The sequence below is a fragment of the Apium graveolens genome, chromosome 4 (assembly GCF_009905375.1).
Source record: "Apium graveolens cultivar Ventura chromosome 4, ASM990537v1, whole genome shotgun sequence".
Classification (NCBI taxonomy): Eukaryota; Viridiplantae; Streptophyta; class Magnoliopsida; order Apiales; family Apiaceae; genus Apium; species Apium graveolens.
In genome coordinates this window covers 168,846,458-168,862,931 of record NC_133650.1, presented here as the reverse complement: position 1 = coordinate 168,862,931, position 16,474 = coordinate 168,846,458, and the positions used below count along the sequence as shown (strand labels likewise).

Below are 16,474 nucleotides of genomic sequence, written 5' to 3'. Positions count from 1 at the left end.
CAGCCTCCCAGGAAACTCGTCCTACCGTCCTCTTTCATCCCAGTCGCGCAGGTCGTCATCTCCGGCAAAAAACAGAACTCCGGGGAGCTGCAACGTCCAAGTCCGGCGAACTCAAGTCGGGGTCAAAACACCACCGTTCGAATCGATTTTAACAGGGTTTTTACTCCAAATCACTCCAGGAATACAATCACGCCAACAACATCGTCTAATAACTCCGGAAATAATTTCTCCGATCAAAATCATAATATTTTCCGGCCAAAACTCGAAGTAACAATTTCGTACACGAAAAATTACACATAATAGCTTAAAATAAACCTTATTACTTCTACAATCTAACCCCTATAATCAAAAAAATCTCAGATTCATACAAAATCAAAAACGAACTAATTAAAATATACTTAACCCTAGAATAAGAACTAACACCTAGAGCAGTCGTTTGTTCAAATAAATAGCACCAATCAACTGTAAACAAGTATATGAAACTATACCAAGCATCAAATTCAACCCAAAACCCCACAATCAAAAATCCCCAAATTCAGTTCATGAACCCTAAAATACAAATTGAAAATCGAAGCAACAAAACATGAAATTGATGATATTAATAGAAAGTAGAGATCGAGAGGATCATTTTGGTTACTCACATGAAGGATTTGAGCAACAGAATCACTATGAAATCTGATGTTTAATTCTCTGCTTGTTCTTCACCAACACTACTTGTTCTTGATTTTCTGATTTTTTGTAATTATAATTAACTAATTAATTAATGACAATTCAGGTATTTATATTTATGAAAATAATACCCATAAATTAAATTAAGGGTCTAATTACACATCTATTAAAAATAATTGGCCCCAATTTTTATAATTTTTGGGTATTAATAATGAATTTTTTAAATATCCTATAAATACAAAATAAATGTCAAAAATTCCCAAAAATTATGAATATTACAAAAATGCAAAGAAAAATGATGTATGATAATTTCATGATCATATAAAAATAAAAATGTGATTTTTGTGGGGGTTTTGGTACCCAAAGGGGTCCGGAAAAGTCATTTTTCGCGAAAAGGTAAATTTGTAAAACGTATAGGGGTTCAGAATAGCGATATGATATAGGTCGTTTTTAGTAAAATAGGGCCAATGATTTTTTTTAAAAACGGGCTTTTAAAATACTATTCGAGCTATACAGGGTTTAATATAAAATATTTAACTTACGATAAAACACTCAATAAATATCCAAAGCACGTTCGGATCAAAACAGACAACACGTAGCACATAGAAATTAGGGTTTAATGACTCAACACATTTAATCACATAATAATACACATAATTTATCTTATTATAATATAATACAAGCGTAATTTCTCGATCATTACAATGTGTCTCAGCCACCTCAGGCTATTGCCTCATCTAGTAGGCCCGCGAAGCTTGCATCCCGCAGGATGAAAGAGGAGAAGTGGAGTATCACTGAGAATCTCAGCATGACAAAGAAGAATGCTATATATTCAGATTGGGGATGGGAATTTGGGATGGCGCCGAGAATTCCCGGTGGTCTTAGTGTTCAGGACTATCACGTCCATGCATCAGCTATGCAGAGTCTGGCTCCACGAACATGGATTGATGACAGGATCATATACACTTATATGGTATTGTTCGTTACTCGTTGCTAATACATTTTAGTTGTCTAATACATTTTAGTTTTCTAATATATTTTAGTTGTTACATTCATTTTTAGTTGTTGCATTCAATTTACTTGTTGCATTTATCTTACTTGTTGCATTCATATATATTTTCAGGGATTGCTAAGGAGTCGGGAGGAGGAGATTCACACTGGAGGTATATGGGAGAGGAAACCCGTCTATTATTTCATGGATCCCTACTTCATGGTTCTTGGAAAAGGACATGTGAAGAAAATCAGAAAAGCATCGAGGGTCGGTGGAGATATATTGCAGAGGGCATGGAGTAAAGCATTACGTAGTTTTACTGGTTTTTCCAGTGCTAATGTTGGTCCTTCTGTTCTCGAGGCGGACTACATATTCATCCCATGTTGTGTCGGAGATGTGCATTGGGTTTTGTTCATGTTCGGTACTAGACAATTTGAAGGTCTTATCATAGATTCAATGAATGACGAGCCGGATTATCGTGAGGATATACGAGTGGTGGTATGTTCCTCTACTATTACTGTATTTTATATAGTCTTTACCAATTGTATATTATATTCATTCTCGGATTATAATTTAATTGCAGTCATGGTTGTTGTCGAGGCTATTGCATATGATACACCCAGTCGAGGGGCGTGACCCTACTTCAGCCGAGGTCCTAGCTCTACCGTCCATGCCAAAGCAACGAAACTCTAATGATTGCGGTCTTTATGTGATGAAGTACATGGACTACGTCACACAAGGATATGACTTAGCCAAGGTAACGAATTGGTCGCAGGAGGAGGTGGATACCTTTAGGTATCGGATAGCCAGGAAGCTTCAGCTAGGGAAGGCAATGGGGATTCTCGGGATTCGTATGCGTAGGCGTCACAAAGCTTCGTAGTACTTATGTGGTTGGATTGGATTTTGTATGTACTTGGATTTTATTTCGAATGTAGTTGGATTTTATTTCATATGTAGTTGGAATTTATTTCATATGTCGTTGGATTTTATTTAGTATGTAGTTGGATTTTATTTCGAATGTAGTTGGAATTTATTTCGTATGTCGTTGGATTTTATTTCGTATATGGTTGGATTTTATTTGGTGGATTTTTTTGGAATTTGGTGGCTATTGTTGGATTGTTGTGAATTTTGGTGGATTGTTGTGAATTTGGTGGATTATTGCGATTTTGGTGGATTGTTGTGAATTTGGTGGATTTTTGCGAATTTGGATTTTTGTTGTGAATTTGGATTTGGTTGGGTTGCATGCAGGTTTGAATCTGATTTTGGTGTTTTTTGGTTTGAATTTGCAGGCTGGATAATGCTCTGTTTTTAGGCTGAAAAATAAAATTTCAGACCCCAACCACGGAAAATTTCCGCGGTCCCTCTCCAGCCCAACTGCGGAAAATTTCCGCGGTCCATGAGTTTAGTTTTCTGCCCCCAAAAGCAGAGCAGAACAGAGTGAAAACAGAGTATGCTAAGTAACCTTCTGTTGAAATTTTTTAATTTTTGGAAGTTGGTCCTAAACTAACTTCCAAAATTTCAAACCACTCTCAAAAGTCTTAAAATATGGTAAGGAGTGATTTTTTAAAAAAAAATTCATTTTTTACATTAAATTGAAAATTCCTTAAAAAAGTCAACAAAAGTCAACGTTTGTCCAAATGTTAAAAAAACTTTTCAATACATTTCATAACAATTTCTAATATATAGTTCGACTTGTAAATTTTAATTTTCAATCTCAAATTTATAGGTACACTTTCAATCTCAAATTTCATACTTTAATTCATAGAAAATATATAATTGCCGCTCAAATTCAATGAAAATTATAAGATACATAGGTTCGAATGAAAATTACACGATCAATACAATCCACTAAATTTTATGAAATTTATTGATCCTAACCAAAAATACCTAATATATTAGAAAGACCACCGGATAACCGGTGTTAAGCAAGTCCTTGCGTAGTATCCACGAAGCATGCAATATGGTAGAGAACAAGTACACAACCTTCACGGATGTGCCCTTCCGTAAGTTTCCATGGGTAAGGGTTGGAGTCGTTCCAAATGGTAACGGGAATCATATTCGACCCGTCATAGAGACGAAATCTTGCAAAACATGTTTCGCGTTCCCTCTCCGTCCCTCCCGTTAGGTGTGAAACCCAACCCTTCACATATTCGATGCGTATTTGGTCCATATTACAACCCTCACGAGGCCTCAAGTTTACAATATCGGCAATCCGATCACATTTAACAAGCTTACCGCCATTCCATCCGGATTTTTTCCATTTTCCATCGGGCGTGTTGTTGCCCAAATTCAAGATCGGAAGGAAGTACAGATCCGGATGAGAGTTCACCAATCTCCACGGTTCGGTACCCTTCATCCAATTGCATGCCTCGATCCAATTTTTGGCCCTATAAGCCTCCTCATTGGGTGGGTACAAGTCCGTTTCCTCTTCCTCCACATGGGGCGGGTCATCATTGTCCACAAGGGGCATCAACTCGGCACATGCATCTTCCATCTCACTAAAGGTTGGTGAGACCACATCTTCCTCGTCATTGTTCTCATACCACGAGTCGCTTGGTAGGGAGTCCGAGAATGTGTTGCTGACGTGGGAAACCGAATCACAACTATGATCGGAGTTGTTGTCACCACTATACTCGCTAGTCATGTTACCTATCACAATAAAACACAATTATATGACAATAATTGGCAATTATATGACAATAAAACATAAAAAAAAGTAAGTTTAACACTAAAAATTCAAATCCATTAAAAGATTACAACATTTGGTTACAAATGCTACACTACTAATTATATTGCGATTCTTGAACATTTTTAAGATCTTCTAGTCTACTAGCACACTTTCTTTTATCATGGCCTTCCATTTGACAATAGGTGCACTTTCTTGGCGGCTTCTCCTTTTTACCAATCGATTCTATGGGACTTTTGAAACGAACGTCCTTCTTCCTCCCTTTAGTTTGGGACATAATAGGGTCAAGAATTGATTCTTCATGAGCACTTGCATTTGGAGCATGCGAATTGCTTTTTTAAGATTTAATTCCATCAACGCTCATTCTTTCGAGAATTGGTATTTCTCGATTCATCACTCCAACGGCATAATCATACCGTTCCTTGGATGCAATGCTACTTTGACAAAAACTCATGGTTAACATTGTCATGTTATTAAACCATTCGGTTGAGGTCATCTCATGACTTTGTCCAACATCCAAATTGTAAGGCAACACACCATCAACTCTATTGGCATGCATTGTCCACCTCCGGTTTATGTAATACGGGGGAATTTCCGAAACCCGTTTCTTAGTGAAGACTGCCAATAGGTGTCTACAAGGTAGCCCTGAATGTTCAAGTATTCTACACGTACACATTCCCAAAGAGCTTGCTTTCTCGAATGCCACAAAATAAACATTTCTTCTCATATGCTCGGACATGGGCCTATAAAACTATAGTACGTATAAACATCCCCCATTCCCTCCCCTTCTTCACTAGCTCGTCAGTCTTTTTCAACAAAGTATTTTGAAGACTCAACCAATTCATATTGAAATCTTCTAAACATTTCCTTAGTGTAGATACAAGAAGCATGATACTCCAATGTGGTATGCAATTTCATGGGATGTTTTAGATTAATGGTGACATAATCTTCTACCTTCTCCCTCATGAATTGCCTTGCCAATGCTTTTTGGACATTTTCAATGAATTCCTTCAAACCCGTTGCCGAACTCACATACTTATCAAAGAAAGAATTCATCCCCTCACTCCTCGATGTACTATTTTGAAACGCCAAAAATTTGTTTCTAGTATATGCAGGAATCCACTTGTGCTTCAACTCATATAACCCATTTAACCATTTATGATCTTGCAAGTGATACTTTTCCACAAACGACGCCCATCTAGCCTCAAAAACACATTCGGTGAGAGATTTATAAATGCAATGGTTGAAGTCCGTCTTGAATTCCGGAAAAGCCGAATAATAATGAGCTAATTTCTCGGGGAATTTTTGACTAATGTGCCAAGAACACAATAAATGGGTAGTATTCGGGAGTACAACCGTAATAGTGCTTATCATGGTTTGATCTTGATCTGTGATTATAGTCAATAGAGGATTATTCCCCACACCTTCAAGCCAAGTACGAAGAATCCACTCAAAAGTTGACGCGTGTTCATCCCGCATCAATGCAAACCCAGAAATTACCGATTGATAATGATGATTGACTCCGGTAAATGGGACAAATGGCATTGCATACCTATTTGTCCGATAAGTGGTATTAAAAGCCATAACATCGCCAAAATTTTGGTAAGCCATTATACATCTCAGATCAATCCATACTAGACACTTCAAGCGATTCTCTTCATCGACTTCGGTCCTAATAAAATATTTAGAACCACTTTCTTCATCCAACCTATGCAACAAGTCCAACCCCGCTTGGGTGTCACTAATCTCAAACCTTTTCTTCCTCTCATCTCTTAACATATTCCTAACATGTTGAACATTGAAACCAACTTTGTCATTACCTCCATGAATGTTACCAATCACATTCATCACTTGACAATTACGAACCCCCGAATCATAAAGCGTTTTAATTAAACTACGGGTCGCGGTGTTGACATGTCTTTCTCGTTGTACCAAATTCTTCTTACTAGGGGAAACAAGACCATGGTTGTGTACCAATTCAAGGCTAGTTACCTCCCAGTGATGTTTTTTCTTTTGATAATTGACATACATCCTCACCTTGCACTCGCTTTTAGGAAGAACCTCTCTACGCCGTTTATTTTGAATACTCTCGGCGACGAAACTTTTTCCATAAAGCCTACAAACATATAAATGACCATATATCTCGTTGTCTTTATTACGATGGCTAGCTTGAATTTTAATAGCAAATCCATTTCGTAAAGCATAATCCCTAAAAAAATGACCGGCCTCATCCACACTTTGAAAAATTTGATTCAAATATGGAACTCCCCCCCCCCATCAACATTTTCATACAAATTTGTATCCTCTACATTATCATCTTCATCTTCATCCTCACCCTCAACATTATCACTATCATTTCCAACCTCATTTTCATCTTCAATATCAACGAAATCGTCTTCTAAATTAATAAATTTCTCATTTCTATCTACAAAATTATCATCTTCAACATATACAGGGGTTTTAGGTTCTTTACTAGTATTTAAATCATCAAGATGTAAACTATGATCAATAGGCTCTTTTTTTTTCTTTTTCACGTTTATGACGAAACATACGAGCAAATAATTTATCCTCCATGAAAATATGAAATTTAAGATAAGAAATATACCTTGAATTGACAAAACTACTTGAATTTCTTGATAAAAATGCCCCAAAATCGCCTAATATGTAAACTTGGATAGTAGATTTTTTTTTGGAAATTTTTATGTTTTTGTGTGGTGAAATGAGGAGTTGCCAGAAGTTGGGGATAAGGGAGCATTACCCAACCGCGGAAATTTTCTGCGATCCGTCCTGGCCAACCGCGAAAATTTTCCGCGGTCCCCCCTGTAATCACAGCCCTCCAATCTCATATCAACGGCTCATAGCGTGTTTGTTAACATCTGGTCTACAACAAACAGTTGTTGTAGACCCGTCCCCGTATAATATACTCATATACTCTTAGTATCATAACTATACTTATCATTTAGCACATAATCATCGATTCATAATATTACGACATGAAAAATATTTTGTCCCTTTCCTTTTATCAAAAATTCAAACCAAAAATAAAGTATACCAAGCAGATTCTTTTGGTTAATCGACATGCATTCACTAATATGAAACATTCATACTTTTTAGATAGAAACCAAACCTATCTCGATCTATATCATACATCACATCAACTCAATCAAGTTATTCAAATCAATACCTTGCTAACTCTATGATTCATCCAAGTTTTCAATCAAAATGATAACATGCAAATAGCAAAATCAACATGCAACTTCAAGAATCATCAATCAATTAGCAACAATCAAAATGCAAGTTCAAGAATCATACATAAACTTTAAACCAAGCCTAAAACCATCAATTCAAACCATTTTTCTTAAAAATCGAACCTCACCACCTAAATTTTCGAACCAATTTTTTTGTAAAACTCAAATCAATAGCAATTTCCTTCTTAAATTCACTAAATCTATTACTCTAGATCACCACCAATATTTTTAACTCTTTTAAGCCTAAATTAGTTATATGCAAGTCTCAAACTTGACATGCATGTGACTTTTAACCCAAAAATTTATCAAAATCAACTATATAATCAAATCAACACATAATTAGAATCTATCTAGGAATGATCATCTAATTTAACAAATAATGTCAACCCAATTCTTTAAAACCAAATTAGAATTCGTTTTCTTTCAAAAAACACGACATACAACTATCGAAATAATTGTTTTCAATTTGCTAGAGCTCAGCCAAGCATCATAGCTCACCACCGACTCACCGGAGTTCATCGTCGATGGCAGTGGCTTCTCGTCGGTGCCCTCACTCGAGGGTATCCAACCAAAAACCACCGATTCTCCATCAATAACACAAGATAACTAGCATGCATACCATTTCATCACTTTCTTGCAAAGAATCAAATTCAAAAACTATCTCAAACTTAAGAACCGAATAGTTCTTGATAAAAAAATGAACAACACACACATAACACACATATGCAAATATGTATATGTATATTTAGAACACAAAGAACTCAAATATTAGATAAAGATTGAGTTTCAATAGAGGATTTGGAAGAAAACAAGAGAGAGAGAGAGAGAGAGAGAGAGAGAGAGAGAGAGAGAGAGAGAGAGAGAGAGTTTTGTACCGAGAGAGAGAGAGAGAGAAGAAAGAGTGGCCGGGTGGAAATAAAAGAGAGAGAGGGAGTGGATTTTTATAGCCAAAATGGTAGGGGCACTTTGGTAATTTAAAAAATCTATTTTCCTTAATCTTACTTCTTTTCTCTAACACTACTCAAAAACTATTTTATAAATTATAAAACATCTTTATAAATATAGAAAATATTATAAATCCCATTTTTAAAACAAAGATCATAAAATTAGATCTTCCCCCATATTTTTAAATAAATTTTTGAGAGAATAGATTATTTATTATGGATTTTACAAATAAATCCCAAATAATAGAATCATTTTAAAATATCAAAGCTTCAAGATAAATCCATCTATCATTTTTAAAAAGTATATGAGATTATTCTAAAGCTAATGAAACAAATTTCACACCTTGATCACATTCCAATTATTTAATAAAAATATATAAGGACCATTAAATCCTTGCTTAAATGAAATAAATCCTATTTAAAATAGTTAAAAGCTCACAAATCTATAATTCATACACGTACTTACAAATAACACATATTCACAAAACACTAAGCACCCTCCATTCACATTTATATACCTTATCACATAATGCTCTTTTAACTTCTGATTATGCGAGTAACAATCGCTTGATAAAATAATCAAAATAACTTTTTAATTATAGACTCAAATCACAGAGACACACAGAGGTCTTCACATTTATCGTAACTCATTATAATTTGATCCGTCTTTTGAATAAGGGGTCTCATTCTACTTGACGGCCTCACAGTCACAGCTTAAGCCCTTAGCTGACTCATCAAACTGGAACGAGACCTTGCCCGTTTCCTATTACTATCTCACAGAAGTTTATACATAAACCATTAAAATCATTTATCCTTTATTATATTCACATAAATCCACACAACAGCACAAGAACTATACTTTATTCATATAAATACATCGCGAAAATCCCAGTAGCTACAATCTACCCCCTAAAAAGGATTATGTCCTCAGAATCTAGTCTAAATAAATAGATAGGGATACTTTTCTCGCATTTTACATTCTAATTCCCAAGTTAATTCTTCAAATTTTGGATTTCTCCACAAAACTCTGACTAACGGAACCACTTTATTTCTAAGCGCTTTCTTTTTGCGATCTAGAATTTGCATGAGTTGTTCTACATAAGTTAAATCTTGTTGAATTTTCATTGGTTCCAATTCGATCACATGACCAGCATCCGCATTATACTTCTTTAGAAAAGAGACGTGAAACACGTTATGAAGATGTTACATTTGCGGGGATGATGTTAACTCATACACCACTTTTCCAACTCGATTTAATACTTCAAATGGCCCAATATATCTGGGGCTCAGGTTTCCTTTCTTCCTAAATCTGGATAAACCTTTCCAGGGAGATATCTTTAACAACACTTTGTCTCCGGGTTCGAATAGCACATCCTTTCGATTCTGGTCTACATACTTCCTTTGTCGATCCTGAGCAGCTACCAGCCTCTTACAAATAACTTTCACATTTTCTTTCGTTTGTTGGACTAGTTCTGAGCCAATCAGCTTGCTCTCACCAACTTCATCCCAATACATAGGTGATCTGCATTTCCTTCCATACAACGCTTCATAAGGTGGCATGCCAATACTTGCGTGATAACTGTTATTGTAGGAAAATTCAATCAGTGGGAAATAATCATCCCAATTTCCTTTGAAATCCAATGCACAAGTTCTCAACATATCCTCGATCGTTTGAATAGTCCTTTCGCTTTGTCCGTCTATCTGCGGATGATACGTGATGCTCATTTTCAATTTTGTTCCCAAATGATCATGAAATTGCCAAAATCTCGAGTTAAATCTTGGATCTCTATCAGACACAATAGACACTGGTATTCCATGACGCATTACAATTTCGTCCAAATACAACTTAACCAAATTTTCTAATGAGAATCTTTTATTAGTAGGCAAGAAATGCGCTGACTTTATCAGTCGATTGATAATCACCCAAATTGCATCATGATTAGCCTTCGTCTTTGGTAATCCTACCGCGAAATCCATCGTGATATGTTCCCACTTCCATTCAGGTATGTCCAGTGGTTGAAACAATCCATTTGGTCGTTGATGTTCCGCTTTTACTCTTTGGCACGTATAGCATTTGCTTACCCATTCCGCGATTTCCTTTTTCATATTCGGCCACCAATAACTCTCTTTCAAATCCTTATACATTTTCGTACTTCCAGGATGAATTGAAAATCTTGAATTATGTGCTTCATGCAAAATCTCCTGCTTTAACTTTGTAACATTAGGTATCCAGATGCATGAACAAACTCTGTATTTCCCTTTATCATCCTTTTGAGACCTAACATATTCTCCTTTCATCTTATCCTTCTCGTGGTCCATTGCTTGTTCCTGACAACATCGAATTTTTTCCAAAATCTCTGGCTGAAACGCCATCGCGTACCACACTTCATTTGCCATTTTTGGAATTTGTACCTGTATTTCCAAATTCTTGAATTCCTTGACGCTCTATTCGGCCGGAACCCGGTTTGAGAACCTTCTCTCATAGATTCCCTTCACAATTCTTCGAATGAAGTCAACAGACTCAATCTTTCCTTGCGGCTTAGCGCATCCGCTACCACATTCGCCTTTCCGGGATGATAACTTATTGTGCAATCATAATCCTTAATTAATTCCAACCATTTTCTTTGTCTCATATTTAACTCCTTCTGCGTAAAGATGTACTTTAAGTTTTTGTGATCCGTATAAATTTCACATTTCTCTCTGTACAAATAATGTCTCCAAATCTTAAGAGCAAGCACAATTACTGCTAAATCCAAATCATGCGTAGGATACTTTCGCTCATGCGGCTTCAACTACCTTGACACATACGCTATCACCATTCCATGTTGCATCAGAACACAACCTAATCCTTTATACGAAGCGTTGCTATATATCACAAATTCTCCTTTTTCATCAGGAAGACTGGTGCGGAAACTAACCTTCTCTTTAGTTCTTGAAAGCTTTCTTCACACTTATATGTCCAAACAAACTTTTGATTCTTCCTCGTCAACTTTGTTAGAGGAACTGCAATCTTAGAGAAATCTTGAAGAATCATCGATAATATCCCACTAGTCCCAAAAAGCTTCTCACTTCCGTTAGAGTCTTTGGTTTTTCCCAATTCATAACAGCTTCAATCTTTGCAGGGTCCACTTTGATCCCTTCATTATTGACTACATGTCCAAGAAACTGAACTTCTTTCAACCAAAACTTACATTATAGAAAATTTCGCGTACAATTTCTCTTTCTCCAAAATTTCCAAAGCAATCCTCAAATGATCCATATGCTCTGCTTCTTATCTTGAATAAATCAATATATCGTCGATAAATACTATCACAAACTTATCCAGGTATTTCTTGAATACTCGATTCATAAGATCCATAAAAGTAGCTGGCGCATTTGTCAATCCAAACGCCATTACCAAGAATTCATAGTGTATGTATCTCGTCTGAATCGCCATTAGAAACTTCTTATCTTGCCTTTTTCCTTTGAATATCATTTCAGCTCCATCCTTGGTTCTCAATCTCACTTTTTTTATTTTTACACTCGATTTGCGCGTCGTGGTTTGCTAACCAATCCATTTCGAGAATAATGTCGAATTCTACTAACTTAAACGGAATTAAGTCAGCAGAAATATGCCGACCTTCTATAACGATTATCGCAATTGGGACAAATTCTATCGGCAGTAACTATTTCCTTATTTGTTACTTCTATAATCAAGTTAGATTCTAAAGGGCACGCAATACACTTTAGTCTATCAACAACATTTTCAGAAATAAATGATTTGGCAGCTCTGGAATCCATTAACACTTTGACTTCTGCTAAATTTATAGGAATCCTAAGAACATTTTCCTTCTGAACAGGCTCCTTACAATTCCTTGCCATATGGCCAACTTTTCCACACTTAAAACAAGTCAACTCCAGCTTTCCCAAACCATTTGTGCATTCTGATGAATTATGTCCTTTCTGGTTATACTTGAAGCACGTCACGTTGAGCTTATTGTATCTCCCAGGGTATCTATTTCTGCAAGTCTTGTATTCTTGAATCTGGGGTCTACTCTCCTTCGTTGACTGTCCAGCTTTCTGAAAATGATTCTTTTGATTCCCATTTCCAGGCTTCAACTTCTGGAACTTATGATTCTGACTTCCCACATTCCTTCCAAACTTCCCTCTAAACTTGAAACTTCCTTGATCTTGTTCTGAATCCTCCAAACTTTCTTTTCTTTCCTTCACTTTCCCTTTTAGTTGCTTCTCTTTATCCTTCTACGATCATGGCTTTCTGCACCAAAGCAGCGTAAGTCCTTATCTAAAGAAGGGCCACTTTACTACGAATCCATGGCTTAAGTCCTTGTTGAAACCTTTTAGGTTTCTTCACTTCTGTATTCATATACTCGGGCATAAACCTTGCTAACTCTAAAAACTTTACTTCATACTCGGCTACCGTCACATTCTCTTGCTTTAAATCCAAAAACCTCATCTCCAACTGGTCTTGCATATAACTTGGCAAATACTTCTCTAAGAATAGCTCCGTAAACATCTCCCAATATATAGCTTCTCCTTCAAGCAACGTTTTAGTAGATTCCCACTAGTAACTAGCTTCATCCATAAGGTAATAACTTGCATACTGCGCCTTCTTTACGTTCTTAACCTCCGCTAACTCAATGGCCTTCTCCATCTCTCTTAACCAGGACTGAGCTTTAATCGGGTCTGGAAAACCTACAAATTCATGGGGATGGACGGATTGAAAATGTTTGAAGTTCCCGACTCTAGGAGTTGAGGTTTGTTGTAAAAGTTGGAAGAGTCGGTTCATCATAGGGGTGTTTTGGTTTTGCTCTTGATTTTGAATTTGAGTTTCTTCTTCTTGGTGATTTGGTGAAGTGTCCATTTTATAAACCTGATGAGCAATTATTTAGCAATATGATAGCATGGCATACATAACAATAAAGATTCTTTTAGAAATAGTTTTGTGGGGTTTAAGTTTTACCCAGTTGCTCATGCAATCCTATTACTACATAATTCGCTCACCGATTAGGGTTCTCACATGGCATAGTGTGTATTATCACAAATATATTTGAATATGGTTCACTTAGGAAACAGGATATGTAAAACAGTTTATGAAACTTAAGATTTCGCAATATAGATATAAGATGCCTAGATAGATAATTTATGGAGTTCTTCGGTTTCTTACAGGATAACCAAGGTACATAAATCGTTAAAGTATAATAAGTTTGGGAATAAGGTACAATAACATAACAGGGTTAAACAGAGGAAAAAATGGAAAATATCCCCCTAACTTTCATCTAGCTACTACTAGAGAATCCAACACTAAGTTCTGAAATACAATACATCATGAAAAGAAAAAGGGATCCCGACATCTGACCTAGTATCCCAAGCCTACCGGCGCTGAAAAGAAACCATAACAACTACGGGTTCCACCAGATGTCCCGTCTGATCTCACAATCTCACTAACCATCAAAATCAAGAATCTCCCTCAACACTGACAGCATCCAACGAATGATCTTATGAACACTCCGAGCCTTAGCCTCAAAATCACTAGAAGATGGTCCCTCATCTAATCGTCTACGGGCAACCTGCTCCACCATCTCAATACGAACTCTCCACTCGGTCTCCAGCATTGTCGACTGCTGCCAAGACTCACGTGCCAGCCTATCTACCAATGATCTCAACTCAGGGATGGGAGAGTACATAAAGTCTCGGTCCTGGGCTAGCTTACTACCAACATGGACAGGCACAGGTATAGCAGGCTCTTGCTCAGGGGCTGGGGTCTCTGGAACTGGTCTCAGGGGAGAAATAGGCATAGGTGCCTCACTGTTCTCAGATGGATCATCCTTAGGGTCTGAACTAATATACAGGGGCTCCACTGATGGGGGTGGAATAGAGTCCACTGGGGAACCAGGAAACAAACTATCCTCAGAATCAGCATCACTACCACTACTAGGGTCCTGAGATGAAGCATAAACAACAGCCAAGAAATCAACATTAGGGTTAAATAAAATCTCCAACTGACTCAATGCCCTAACTCTATTTATCACCTTAATCTATTTATTTAACTTAGACTATACCTAATAGTCTAACTCAACTCTATATAAGTCAAACACTCTCACAATATAATTACCAAAATACCCTTTTATTCTAACTTGTCTCAGGGACTAGATCATGTGGCTCTGATACCAATTTGTGACGCCCTCAATATCGGGGTTAGAAAATAACCCACACACCAATATACTAATACCATAATAGTAGAAATATAATAAATCCCGATACTAACAGGATCTAAACAGGATAAAGTATGAGACAAGATTACAACTACGAACAGGAATATAATATTTTTACAACCTAAAATATGAATACATTCAAATTATTTGATTCCGACTTGGAATCGACAGATAACCCAAAAGTATATGATTCAACCATTATACCTTCAACTATCGCTTGCTCACAAAGTAACTACCTGATCTGGCATCTGAAAACCTATAACACGGTAGGGACCGCTAGGAACGCTCTTACGTGCAGTGCACCTAAGTATGGCCATCTTCTTGCTTAACTTCTATGATTAGATCAAAGCAAATAAGTGAGCAAAGATGCTCAGCAAGTAACTATATAGCAGTTCTAAATATCAACATAAACAACATTAACTGAGGCATTTTATTTCTGGATACAACTAAGCTAATTGGCAGTATTCTTTTATTGGCCAGGTAAAGGCATTTGAAAAGGTTCCGGGCGTTCAAGATTCAAAGTTTGGGGGAAAGCCTAGATTCATCACAAATCAATAATAGGGTTTTGAAGGAGTTTCTCATTTCAAAGGAAGCAATCAATCAGGCTTCGAGAATCAATACAACGTACAATGACAGGGTTCTTGATCAAATTTCATCACTTTAAAGAAGATACTACTCATTTTATCCCATTTCAAGTAATTGAGCAAGTTGCTTTATCAAAGATGTGCATAACCCTTTTTGTAAATTACAAGAACCCTTAATTGGAATATCCATCATTTAAATATAATACGGGTGATCAGCCCGTACTGACCTCTATCTGGTCATTAAGGTACCTATGGAAATATTTCATCCTTATAGTGGACTAGCCCCGCTAGCCTCTTATATGACTGGACTAGTTCCACTAGTCTCTTACGTCTCTATGCAATCTTCGACGAATTCATTTGGAAAACCTTTGTGTTAGAATACAAGAAAGTTTTTCTGAATTCAGTTTTAACATTATCGATAAGTGAAATCATTTGGACTCTTTCAAGTCGAAAGTCATTCTTAAGTCCAATTTAAGAATTCAAGGAAAGTGAACAAATCGAAAATAAAATGGGATCATAAGTAAGAGCTATTGATCGATCGTTGAACAAGTGTATAAGTTTGTAATAAGGATAGTTCCAAAGAATGATACGTAACAAGGTAAAAGGAATAACAGGGCATCTCGATTAACAAGATATAACATGTGAAAAGTTCATAAAGCTCTTTTTTGGGTGAAGGATTCATAATTAACAAGATACAGGGATAGGGTATTAAGTTCTAGAAACAAGGGGTTACTGTTAGGGATCGTCATATGGACTTATAACGAGCTTATTCCAGGGAACACTTTTAGGGTTTTTCAAGAATCGATAATAAGTATAACAAAGAACTTTTATTCAATCATGGCATCAATAATATCATCTCTTTATCAATTCAATATAGAAGGCAAAGTTACTTGGCTCAAAAAGCTTTCCTGCTTTACGGAACCTGAGCTACTGCCACCTAGGATATCCTTCCCTTTTCTATACTGAATGACTCTGCTATCTAAATCTACAATTCAAAACAGAACCCTAATTAGCAACTTGATCAACTCCTAACATTTCTCTGAACGTCTAACTTCTACCCCAATATTTTAAACTTCAACTTATATACTCGAGTATAATCACATAACACATAATATGATATACTCCTACACTCTTAGTATC

At 36.4% G+C, this 16,474-nt stretch overlaps 1 protein-coding gene across 1 annotated transcript; it reads left to right on the top strand.

The window, feature by feature from the left end:
* The first annotated feature begins 1,438 nt into the window (after window positions 1-1,438).
* On the top strand, window positions 1,439-2,540 carry LOC141719138 (ubiquitin-like-specific protease ESD4). The gene is made up of 3 exons (XM_074521519.1): window positions 1,439-1,642; window positions 1,793-2,158; window positions 2,244-2,540. The coding sequence occupies exons 1-3, from the start codon at window positions 1,439-1,441 to the stop codon at window positions 2,538-2,540; spliced, it is 867 nt and encodes a 288-aa protein (XP_074377620.1).
* The last annotated feature ends 13,934 nt before the right edge of the window (window positions 2,541-16,474 follow it).

Excerpts from the sequence above, each read along its gene's own strand:
- LOC141719138 (XM_074521519.1), top strand. The coding sequence starts at position 1,439 with ATGAAAGAGGAGAAGTGGAGTATCACTGAGAATCTCAGCATGACAAAG. Across the intron at positions 1,643-1,792 it reads GGATCATATACACTTATATG|GGATTGCTAAGGAGTCGGGA; the intron begins GTATTGTTCGTT and ends ATATATTTTCAG. Across the intron at positions 2,159-2,243 it reads GTGAGGATATACGAGTGGTG|TCATGGTTGTTGTCGAGGCT; the intron begins GTATGTTCCTCT and ends ATTTAATTGCAG.